General features: G+C 37.9%; 1 protein-coding gene across 2 annotated transcripts in view; it reads right to left on the bottom strand.

Annotated features, from left to right (window-relative positions):
* Positions 1-882: 882 nt before the first annotated feature.
* The window catches only part of LOC113523835 (collagen alpha-3(IX) chain-like), a 37,630-nt gene continuing 25,774 nt past the window's right edge, over positions 883-12,738 (bottom strand). For both annotated transcript variants that reach the window (XM_053236763.1, XM_034307337.2), the window contains 22 exons: positions 12,193-12,249; positions 11,699-11,752; positions 11,560-11,613; positions 11,404-11,457; positions 9,704-9,757; positions 9,471-9,524; positions 7,923-7,976; positions 7,733-7,786; positions 7,565-7,618; positions 7,422-7,466; positions 7,066-7,119; positions 6,327-6,380; positions 6,030-6,083; positions 5,769-5,840; positions 5,481-5,516; positions 5,273-5,317; positions 5,134-5,166; positions 3,537-3,683; positions 2,977-3,031; positions 2,637-2,831; positions 2,428-2,505; positions 883-1,634 (listed from right to left, as the gene is read on the bottom strand). In XM_053236763.1, the coding sequence (XP_053092738.1) occupies positions 1,435-1,634; positions 2,428-2,505; positions 2,637-2,831; positions 2,977-3,031; positions 3,537-3,683; positions 5,134-5,166; positions 5,273-5,317; positions 5,481-5,516; positions 5,769-5,840; positions 6,030-6,083; positions 6,327-6,380; positions 7,066-7,119; positions 7,422-7,466; positions 7,565-7,618; positions 7,733-7,786; positions 7,923-7,976; positions 9,471-9,524; positions 9,704-9,757; positions 11,404-11,457; positions 11,560-11,613; positions 11,699-11,752; positions 12,193-12,249 (1,557 nt within the window). In that variant the 3' untranslated portion in view covers positions 883-1,434. The remainder of the gene's footprint in view (positions 1,635-2,427; positions 2,506-2,636; positions 2,832-2,976; positions 3,032-3,536; positions 3,684-5,133; positions 5,167-5,272; positions 5,318-5,480; positions 5,517-5,768; positions 5,841-6,029; positions 6,084-6,326; positions 6,381-7,065; positions 7,120-7,421; positions 7,467-7,564; positions 7,619-7,732; positions 7,787-7,922; positions 7,977-9,470; positions 9,525-9,703; positions 9,758-11,403; positions 11,458-11,559; positions 11,614-11,698; positions 11,753-12,192; positions 12,250-12,738) is intronic.

Genomic DNA, 12,738 nt, shown 5'->3' with positions numbered 1-12,738 from the left:
TTTTATAGAAATGTGTTTTCACTGTCAACGCTCAATACTCATTCAGTTCATAGTCATATCAATGTTTTTCAGGTTATCCACTAAACTCGACATTCACATCATTGCTACAAGTCAGAAGTGTAGAGACAGAAACACTGTGCTGCATCATAGTTTCAGAAGTTATATTAATCTGAATTGACTGGCTGCATGTAAAGTTTTTCTCTTGTAGTGTCAATATTTACACGTATAAAAGTTACGAATATTCAAAATCGACTCACGCAGCTGCTTAAGCTGATTATCTGGGTTCTCCATACAGATGTAAAATCTCCTCCAGCAATACCTGCAAACAACAAGCTGTTCTCATATACCGTGCGAAGAAGATTTTTAGCCACGCAGGCCGGCACGAGACGCGCATTTTATATTTGGGACGTTCTCAGTGCAGGCATTCAGGCCACACACGTGAGCTAATTACAATACTCCAGTCCTGTGAGAGTCTAGTTTTATATATTAATAATCATAAGAACACTTTCCTGGGAAGTAGAAACAGGAAGTAATGTGACAAGCCAATGAACCAATCATGTTACTCAACATGTGGCCCTGAGCGTGAACAGCTGATGCAGACTGCAGCACATCAGTTAAACTGAACCCCAGACTATTATTTTTAAGAGGAGAAGGGATCGGATCTCTGGACAGCTCTAAGGCTTGAAAAGAGCGTTCGCAGAGTCTGGAAAACAACGCAAGTGTGAACACACTTGTGAAAAAAAAGTCATAATATTTTCACTATTTTTAAAATAAATTTATTTTGTCAATACCTCTTCTAAAAGCACTACAAAATAATTTTTCGTGAAATTCTCTACTGAATAAATGGTCAGTTCTGTGTTTAAAGAATATCAAGACATTCAGTGTTTTATTGGTGGTGGAGAATGTTTATTTCAGTATTCCAATCGTTGCTCCAAAGTGTTGTAGCTTAGCTTCTGGTACTTTTACTGACATTATCCACGAACACATTGTTAAAAAAGTTACAGGTTAAATCTAAGGCACTTTTTTGTAGGTTGGTCAAAACTGCCACACACCCCGTTCTACTTTTCCACTGCATTTAAGACAGGCTCAGGGTTCCAGCTCGGGAGTGTCTTCGCTAAGTCTGGGATGTAAGTGTTAAACCATCTGTTGTTCACTGTATCGGTAATCCTAACCACGTATTCACATCTTGCATTATTAAAAAAAAAAAAAAAATAGAAAATGCCTGTCTAAATGTTTATTCTCGTGTATGTACAAGTCACAGAAATGAACTGGTCAAAGAGTCTCCATGCTGCTGTCAGGAATGTGGATCATAACGTCGACATCTGAGTCTCTTCAAGCTTATCAGATCCGCTCTCTCTCGATGACGATGATGAAGAAGATGACATAGATGATGATGATGATGATGATGCTAATGGATGAAGGTTTCTCTCAGGTTCACGGGCCCTTAACGCTGATGGGTTTTTTCCCGCTCACTACGTAAAGGGGCTGAGGCCTAAAGCAGTCTGAGGGGTCACACATGCCAGGGGGACCGGGAGGTCCTCTGCTACCTGGGGTGCCTGGGATACCCGGAGTGCCCGCTTCTCCTCGGGCGCCATCGTGGCCGTCTCTACCAATGCCGGGCTTCCCAGGAGGTCCTGCGTCGAAAACAAACCAAACGCAGTGTCAACTGGCCATACACACACAAGACTACAATTCTGTCCTTTACTATTTTTTCTTAATTACTTATTTATTGTATTTGTTACTCTCTCTCCCCTCCTTATCTTTATATTTATTTATGTATTTTTAGGATTTTTTGTTTGTATTTTCCCCTCCTATTTTAAAATTTTTTATTTTCCCCTCCTTTTTATTTAAGAATGTCAGTTTTTATTTACCACTCCTTTACAGAATGTTTGTTTTTATTTTTTCTATTTTTATATGTATATATTTTTTTCATTTTTAAATAATTTTATAATTAATCTTTTTAGTTTTTGTTTATTTTTTTTGCTTCGTCACTTATACAGGTTTTATTTGCATTTTAGAGCAATTTGAGCGGTATTTAAATATTTAAAGGTATTAAAGATTGTTGTTATTATTATTATTATTATTATTATGCCACGGATAATTAATTATATAGGAAAAAACAGTGATCTGTAGCATCTTGCCACAAACAGTTCTTCTATTTATGAAATCGTACGTGTATTCTGACGGTATTTGAATTTTTAAAATAATTTCCTCTAAAAACACATTGACAGTTCACACATTAGTATTGACGACTCGTCCCGCTCTTCAGGGTGTGTGCTGAATGTATGTCTAATTAAATGTTTACACGGTGACTGTGAATGTAAATTCTGCTAGTCACGTATAGAGTTGATGGGCGTGGCTTGTCTTGACTGTTGCACACATTTACTCAGTTAGTATCTGCTTTTTGGGGATGATTTATGGATTTACCTTGAACTCCTGGCTCTCCAGCTGGTCCTTGGACTCCAACACCATTATCTCCTTTGTCTCCTTTTGGCCCAGCGTCACCTATCAAATACACACACACACACACACACACACACACACACACACAGACTCAACATTACACTGACTCTGAGAGCAATAGATTTAAGAAGAATCACGGCTTTCTTCTTTTTTCTGACTGAGTGAAGCGGTACCTTTAGGTCCTTGTTTTCCAGGTAAGCCGTAGAAGCCTGGAGGCCCCTGAGGGCCCGGAGGCCCCATCGCTCCGACTCCTCCAGCAGCCCCAGCAGGTCCAGGGGGTCCAGGAGGACCTGCAGGTCCGGGGCTACCGGGGGCACCGATGGGCAGAGGCTTCTTCACCAATTCCTTCTTATAAGCATCCAGATGTTCTATAGAAAAGGAAAAGAATGAAAAATAACAATAAAAACTTCATCTCCAAAAAAAATCATCTTATTCTCTATTACTAGAGAAATAAACCTACATTATAACTCATTATAATTCTAAATATTATCATATAAAAGATAAAAGTAACACCTTCAACCACAGCAGAACAAATCTGACGAATCTTCTCATCGTTCAGTTTGGGACCCTAAAGAGGACAATCAGACAATCAGACAGAAATATTACATTCCTGTACATCAAGTATGTGTATATATACGTACACTTCTCTAAAATAACATTATTCATAATAATAATTTGCAGAGTAATTGTTTACATACAGTACGCCTAAATACAGTATATGTTGCTATCCTATTTACACAAATGTCTTATTTTTTAATTCTATTTTTTTTTTCATTCAGTGACCTTGGGTATAAAAATGTGCTATATAAATTAAACGCCTACATATAGAAGCATAAACAAACAAACAAACACATAAACAAACAAAATGAAATACAACTGAATAGATAGATAGATAGATAGATAGATAGATAGATAGATAGATAGATAGATAGATAGATAAGGTATCATTGTTATTAATGTGTCATGACCAACATGATCAGTGCTGAAGTAAATACTCCAATACTCCAAATCACTCTTTTTTTAAAAAAAAATTTTTCATAAAAGTTTCTTATAAAGATGAAGAGTGAGTGTACAGGAAGTCCTCGAGGTCCTGGTGGTCCCGGGGTTCCTCTGTCCCCCTCCAGGCCCGGGGCTCCCTGAGGTCCGGCGAGTCCCTCGTGTCCCGGCTGTCCTGGACGTCCATCAGCACCGGTCGCTCCTCTCTGTCCTTTCTCTCCTCGCTGCAGACCATCAGAGGACATTATATTACAATTCAACTCTTCAGCTCACAGGAGTTTTTATATCATATCATTTTAATATCATATCATTTTAATTTACTTTAATTTTATTTACATTTCTTTTCAGTACAATTTAAAAACCTGTATTAAATAAATGTTAACACATTATTATTATTATTATTATTATTATTATTATTTTAAAAATGACTAAAATCTAAAATTAAAGATCGATATAAAATTTTAATTTCATTTTCATTTCTTAATTTCTGGTCATTTAAGCTCACAATAAAAAAAATATATTAAATGTATATTAATACTGATGATGATTTTGTACCATCATGAAAGTGTCTGTGGGTTTATTTTTATTTAATTTATTTTTATTTCTGTAAAACAAAAGATCATTTTTAAGAGGTTTCTTGCTGAGACATTCATGCTGGTCATTTTGTCGTGTATTATTAAAGGTGCAGTGTGTAATGTTTAGAGCCCCCTGCTGCCTGTCTGCTGAACTGCAACGCAATTAAATCTCTTCCCTGCACTGCCTCTGCTCAGACTGGGGAAACTTCAGGAGTCACATTTTAAACATTAATATCATCAATAACAGCTTATTTAATCGCTGAATTTTCCTCTACCTCTCTTTGTCTCTCTGTCTGTCTCTCTGTCTGTCCCTCTGTGTCTTTGTCTGTCTCTCTGTGTCTCTGTTTGTTTCTCTGTCTGTGTCTCTGTCTCCCTATCTGTCTCTCTGTCTGTCTTTCTCCGTCTCTCTGTCTATCGCTCTGTGTCTGTGTCTCCCTATTTGCCTCTTTGTCTGTCTCTCTCCGTCTCTCTGTCTATCGCTCTGTGTCTGTGTCTGTCTCTCTGTGTCTCTGTCTCTCTGTCTGTCTCTCTGTCTATCGCTCTGTGTCTCTGTCTCCCTATCTGTCTCTCTCTCTGCCTTTCTCCGTCTCTCTGTCTATCGCTCTGTGTCTGTGTCTGTCTCTCTGTCTATCTCTCTGTGTCTCTGTCTCCCTATTTGTCTCTTTGTCTGTCTCTCTCCGTCTCTCTGTCTATCGCTCTGTGTCTGTGTCTGTCTCTCTGTCTCTCTGTCTGTCTCTCTGTCTATCTCTCTGTGTCTCCGTTTGTCTCTCTCTCTGTGTCTCTGTCTCCCTGTCTGTCTATTTGTCTGTCTCTCTCCGTCTCTCTGTCTGTCTCTCTGTCTATCTCTCTGTGTCTCTGTTTGTCTCTCTCTCTGTGTCTCTGTCTCTCTGTCTGTGTCTCTGTTTGTCTCTCTCTCCTTCTCTCTGTGTCTCTGTCTCTCTGTCTGTCTCTCTGTGTCTCTGTTTGTCTCTCTCTCTGTGTCTCTGTCTGTCTCTCTATCTAACTCTCTGTATGTTTGTAAGTTCCTCACACTTCATATTGAGAATAACATGACGCTGTGTGTGTGTGTGTGTGTGTTTGGTTGTGTATTCGTACGTACATCTCCCTTGATTCCAGGAATGCCTGGAGGACCCTGTAAGAGTAAAATAAATAATAATTAAAAAAACCCTCATATTAAAGCCTCAATCGGAATGATTTTAACACTTAATAACAGGCAGTAAAAATAATAAACACTGTACCTGGTCACCTTTACCTCCTGTGCTGCCGGGAATGCCTGGAGCACCCTGTGGAGCAGTAATAATAATAATAATAACAACAATAATAATAATAATAATAATAATAATAATAATAATAATAATAATAAATTGTTAATTGATTGTTTTATATTTTCATTAAGACTATATTTATTAAAATATTTATGTATTATGTCTGTACTTCACCACGTACCTCACTTCCTTTCGGACCAAATGGACCTACAGGACCCTGTAATAACACACACACACACACACACACACACACACACACACACACATGATGTCTCTATACAGTTCATAAAAATAAAACTTCAGTAAAATATCTATCTATCTATCTATCTATCTATCTATCTATAACCCCCCAACACACACATACACACAGACCTCCTCTCTCTCACTCTCTCTCTCGTTTATGATTCTCTATGTTTGTCTATCTCTCTCTATCTGTCTGTCTGTGTTACATGCATCAGTACCCACTCACCTGATCTCCTTTGTGACCTGTGTGACCTTTGATCCCACGAGGACCCATGACCCCACGCTCTCCTTTCTCACCCTGTGAAAGACAAAAACATCATCATCACCTGTGTGTAAATGTCTTACACCGTAACCGCCCTGTTTTCTGTTAAAGAGAAACACACGTGCTGTTATTTTGTCTTGTGTGGCTGTGAAAGCTGTGTAACTGCAGTGATCCTGCTGCTTAATAAACATCTGCTGATCATGACGTCGTGAGACGTCGACTCACCGGGATTCCCTGATCTCCCACTGGACCGATCGGACCCGGCTTTCCCGATTCACCCTGCGGAAAAATACAATCTCCATCATTTAATGAAAAATAACATCAACATTTTCCTCAGGTCATAATTAATATTCATGGAAGAGTTAATGAAGAGAGATTTATATAGCTGTACAAAATTCTCACACAAAACTGAAATCTAACTGAATATTCTGTTTTCTTCAGATTAACGTCACAGCATGGATTTTATTTAATAAGGTTTTATTTTGATTGATGTGCTGTAATGTGCTGAAGGTGTGTACACACAGTGGCTCCTTTAACTCCGGGGATCCCGTCTTCTCCAGGAGGTCCCTGTTCTCCCTGGAAAAGTGACAGACACGTCACTTATTACACCAACACCATCGGCATCCATCCATCCATCCACCCATCCATCCATCCATCCATCCATTCAATTCTTCGTCCATCCATCCATCCATTCATCCAATTATTCATCCATCCATCTATCCATCCATTTGTCTTTCCATCCATTCATCCATTCATCCATCCATCCATTTAATTCTTCATGTATCCATCCACCCATCCATCCATTCATCCATCCATCCATCCATTTAATTCTTCATGTATCCATCCATCCATCCATCCATTCATCCACCCATCCATCCATTCAATTCTTCATCCATCCATCCATCCATCCATTCAATTCTTCATCCATCCATCCATCCATCCTTCCGTCCATTCAATTCTTCATCCATCCATCCAATCATTCATCCATCCATCCAATTATTCATCTACCAATCCATCCAATTATTCATCCATCCATCACATCCATCCATTCATTCATTCATTCATTCATTCATTCATTCATTCATCCATCCATCCATACATCCAACTAATTATCCATCCACCCATCCAAGCTTTGATCCCTCTGTCTAATTATTCATCTATCCATCAGTCATTCTGTCTGTAGTATGTTATTATTTAGTGTATGAAATCTACTGAAACTCTTCATGTACACTAATTACACTGATCAGTGTGAGGAACTTACTGGTTTACCAGGAAGACCAGTTCGACCTACAGGACCTTCGACTCCAATGTCACCCTGTAACACACACACACACACACACATTAGGCATATTATAACATCAGTTCCAGAGACTTCTGAAGAATAAAACAGATCTGGAACCCCTTTAAGCATCGGCTTGATTTTAACCAATCAGTGAAGCTCAGTAAGATAAAGCACTGCAACTAACAGTTCCTGGTCCATGGAAAAGTACCGCCACAGGAGCAGGAACTAAGAAAAGGTTCCAGTCAGTGACGGGGTGGTGTGATGAAGCGGAGTGACAGTTACCACACAGAAGTTTATTATTTTCCTATAACAACATGTCCTCAGGTGATTCTTACCTTTTGCCCCGCAGGTCCCACAAGCCCTTGCTTTCCTGGTAAACCCTGTATTTTGGAGAAAATATAAATATTCAGTTTTACTGTAACACACACACACACACACACACACACACACATACACACAGATGCATTAATGCACCTACTGGTATTCCCACAATGCCTCTGAGTCCACCAGCTCCAGGTAGTCCAGGTTCTCCCTGTTACACACACACACACACACACATACACACACACAATATAACATCTCTATAGATATTTGTCTATTGATATTGATGATAATGATAATATGGTGATGCCATTGTGACGCTCACCTTTTCTCCCGGAAGACCCGGCTCTCCATCCAGTCCATTTCTACCTGTGTCCCCCTATGACACACACACACACACACACCCCATCATCATCATCCTCATCATCATCATCATTGCCATTTTTGGACTCAATCTCATCATTCCAATAATCATAAGTATATTATTAGTCTAATGATGATGTTATTTTACTCACAGCCTCTCCTTTGGTACCGGTGGCACCTCTGGGCCCTGGAGTACCTGCTGCACCCTGTAACACCAACCCAGTTACACCAGTTACACCAATGACACCAATGATACCAATGATACCAGTGATACCAATGATAGCAATGACACCAATGACACCAATGATAACAATGACACCAATGACACCAATGACACCAATGATACCAATGATAACAATGATACCAATGACACCAATGATACCAATGACACCAATGATACCAATGACACCAATGACACCAATAATACCAATGACACCAGTGACACCAATGATACCAATGATACCAGTGATACCAGTGATACCAGTGATACCAATGATACCAATGACACCAATGATAACAATGATACCAATGACACCAATGATACCAATGACACCAATGATACCAATGACACCAATGACACCAATAATACCAATGACACCAGTGACACCAATGATACCAATGATACCAATGATACCAATGATACCAGTGATACCAATGATACCAATGACACCAACGACACCAACGACACCAACGATAACAATGACACCACTGACACTAATGATAACAATGACACCAATGACACCAATGATACCAATGACACCAATGATACCAATGACACCAGTGATAACAATGATACCAGTGACACCAATGATAACAATGATACCAGTGACACCAATGACAACAATGACACCAATGACACCAGTGATAACAATGATACCAATGATAACAATGATACCAATGACACCAATGATAACAATGATACCAGTGACATCAGTGACACCGATGACACCAATGATACCAATGACACCAATGATAACAATGATACCAGTGACACCAATGACACCAATGACACCAATGACACCAATGATAACAATGACACCAATGATGCATTTAACACATTTAACATTCCTGTTTTTACTGTGTAAAAGAGATATTAATAATTCAACATTATATTCAATAACAATCATCTAAATTAAGGGATAACACACTCCATGTCATGCTGTTAAGGGAAAATAATAAGTGACAGGGTGGTGTGATAGAGTTACTGTTATGTGGAGTTAACAATCCGACGTTGATTATTTTCCAATAGCAGCACGTCCTAAAGTATTCCTCTTATACCACAGCAATTTGCCAATGAATACAATTTTTTATTTATTTATTTATTTTTTTTACCTTCTGGGTTTTATTTTTTATGATTCTGATTCTTTGTTTTGACTTTTGTCCCTTCAGTTATATTTTTTTATTCATTTTCTTTATAATATTTACTTTCCTGTAATGATAAATAATTCTTATTCTGCAAATCTGACATTTTGGCTTTAGACATTTTCAACTATTTTATATTTTTGGCTCAATCAAGATTATTTATATTATATTGTTTAGTACCAAAAATATTTTAACAATGAGAAATATGCAGATGACTTATGTATGTACATATATATATATATATATATATATATATATATATATATATATATATATATATATATAGTTTTAAATAAAGTTTTAAATAAGTTTTAAATAAATACCCGAGTGGTTCTTACCTCATCACCTTTAGGCCCCTGAGGTCCATCACGTCCTCGGATACCCTCGACACCCTGTTCCCCACACACACACACACACACACACACACACACACACACAGATGCGTAGTACAAGTATTAGGTAAGAAATGTCATCCCTTAGCTAGCTAGCTATGAGATAAGACCCCAGTGCTAGATGCTAACACTGTAGGTCAGGTTGTATTGATATTATGAACGAAGAGGTGGATGTGTACCGGAGATCCTGGAGGTCCTGTGGGTCCTGGAATGCCGTTAAAACCTGGAGGACCCTGCAGAGACGAGAGAGCAGAGCGAAAAACGTCAGTCACGTCACGTGGCATTGACGTCTGAAGCAGATTGAGCAGGTGGAGAAATCAGTGACAGCTAGCTAACTGTTAACTCCTTTTCCATCAGGGGGTAGACCAGGAGAAATGACATGTTTCTGCATAAAGCTAGCATAAAAGAAACCCAAATAGAGTTGCACATAAATAGAGCTAAATAGAATAGTAGAGAATAAAACTCAGCAGAATGGAATAGAAAATAGTACGCTCCATTGTCAATAGAATAGAATAGAATAGAAAACAACAAAAAGAGAATTGAATAGAAGAAATAAAAGAGAACAGAATAAATAAACCAAAGAATAGAATAGAATAGAAAAAAATGAAGAACTGCAGTAGAATCAATAGAATTTGGTCTATTCTTGGTAGAATAGAATAGAATAGAATAGAATAGAATAGAGCACACAGCAGAAGAGAATGTGATAGAGAATAGAATAGTGTTAAGAAAACATGAATAGAAGAGAACAAATATAAAACACATTAGAAATAGAATAGAATAGAAGAATACAGTAAAAAAACAACTGAATTCCAGAAACATCTGAAATATAGATTATAGTATAAAAACAACAGAATTGAACATAAATGAAACACAATAGAATAGAGTAGAATAGAATAGAATTGAATAGAATAGAACAAAATGAAATAAAACACGATAGCATAGAATAGAGTATAAAACAATTCGATTCTCACAACAGTAAAAAGTATAAAACAATACGGTAAAATAGAACACAAAATAATAGAACTAAATAGAATAGTATAGCATAGAACAGAACACAATAGAATAGAATAGAATAGAATGTCGTGTAAAACAATTCAATTCTGAAAACGACAAAAAAAAGAATAAATACAATAGAATAAAGTAGAACACAATAGAAAACACAGTGTAGAAAACAACCAAAATATGAAAGAAATAAAATAAAACACTTTAGAATGCAACAATTGCAAAGTAGATTATAGTATTAAAACAACAGAATAGAAAAATAGAAAATAGAATTAAATTGAACATAAATAGAACTAAATAGAATAGAATAGAATAGAACAGAACACGATTGAATAGAATATAAGAGTTTAAAGCAATTCAGTTATGAAAACAATGGAAATAGCAGAATGAAATAATAGAATTGAACAGAACACAATAGAACTGAAGTGTGGAAAACAATACAAACAGAACAAAATGAAACACATTCGAACCAAATAACTACAGAGTAGATTATAGTAAAAAACTAACAATCAAATAGACCAAACACAATAGAATAGAATAGAATAGAATAGAATAGAATAGAATAGAATATGGGCTCTATGATGAAGAAGCTCTCGGAGAAACTCTATTTCATCTCTGCAGCAAGCTCTAAACACTGATGTGTTCACTGTATTATTATTAATTATTATTATTATTATTATTATTATTATTATTATTAATTAGTATTATTGTTTGATTAAAGTGTTACTTCTATTAAAGTGTGTTACAGAGGGGTTTAGTCAGGGATTGATTTCTATTTTTCACAGAAAACTCACAGTAAAATATTCACTTTCATTGTAATCGGATTTCATCTCAACCCACAGCAGCTTGTTTACAGTACTCATGGAGTATTCCTTACCCGATCTCCCTTATCCCCGTGTTCTCCAGGGTAACCGATCGGCCCTCTCTGACCCTGAGACACGCGAATGAAAGTGTTAGAAATATTACAAAAGACAAGACTCGGGTGGATACTGCTCTACAGCTGAGCGTAAAAATAACCAGATCAGCTCCTTACATCTTCTCCTGGACGTCCCTGAGGACCGGGTTCTCCTACCGCTCCTCGATCTCCCTGTCAATCCGACATATAACACTTAGAATTCAGAGGATTAGAGTTACTACACTTCTGCTCAGGTGTGTGAGACGTCGTGTTGTACCTTTTCACCTGCGATACCTGGCAGTCCGTCCACTCCGGGGAGACCTCTGTGTCCCTGAGCAGAGACAATAAAAATCACTTCAAACAAGCTGTCATGGTAGAGCGGAACTACACTTCCCATCAGCCCCTGCACGTCACACGAGCTCGTCACATGCCTCACTAATCCCCCTCGCCTGTGTCTCCTTATGCCTCGTGCAGCTCGCTATTTAACTTCTCATGGCTGCGTGCTTCTCTGTCTAGCTTTTATCGTGTGCTGCTCTGGTCGTGGTTTGATTCTTATCTGATATCTTGATGGCTTGTAGCCTTGCGTTGGTTATTTGTTTGTGTATCACGTGTTAATTTAACAAAGAGCCTGCACTTGCATCCACCTCAACTACTCATTCCTGGATTAAAAAAAAAGAAAAAAAAAAAAGCTTTATTTTTTACTCGTCATGTTTTTTTTTTTTTTTAAACGGCTGGAATCAGTGAGTGAAGTCATTCCTCTGAAAGTCCTACCTTCATGCCTGGCAGGCCTGGAAGTCCCTGAGGTCCAGCAGGGCACACAGCCTGACACTGCAGAAACACACACACACACACACACACACACATCAGGTCTGTTCTCCAGGGGAAGACGTTATAAGTACAGACTGAAAGGCACTTCCCTTTACACCCACAGCTCACTGAGCATCAGGAAGTTTCAGAGTTCGCATTTAAAACCCACATATACACACACACACACACACTTTCATACAGACACCAACCAGAACCAGCTCAAATCTGTAAATAAATACTTCTTTATCAACCGTCACTGTGTTTCATCTGAAAGGCAGCTCACTCGCTAGGCAGCGTTGTAGTGCACTCCTGAGGACGCTAACTCCCTTCTAAATATCTCCTATTTTAGCCATATTTAGCTTATCTTTTGAGCTTTTGATCTTAGTGAATTTACAGCGCTCAACTTGCCACCTATCAGTGTTACACAGCTACCAATTAGCTATAACGATTAGTGACGCATCATGCAGTAATGCATTATTTAATTACTCTAATTAATCAAGTAATACCAGC

Source organism: Pangasianodon hypophthalmus, chromosome 9 (genome assembly GCF_027358585.1).
Source record: "Pangasianodon hypophthalmus isolate fPanHyp1 chromosome 9, fPanHyp1.pri, whole genome shotgun sequence".
Lineage (NCBI taxonomy): Eukaryota > Metazoa > Chordata > Actinopteri > Siluriformes > Pangasiidae > Pangasianodon > Pangasianodon hypophthalmus.
This window is presented reverse-complemented; position numbering and strand designations above follow the sequence as displayed.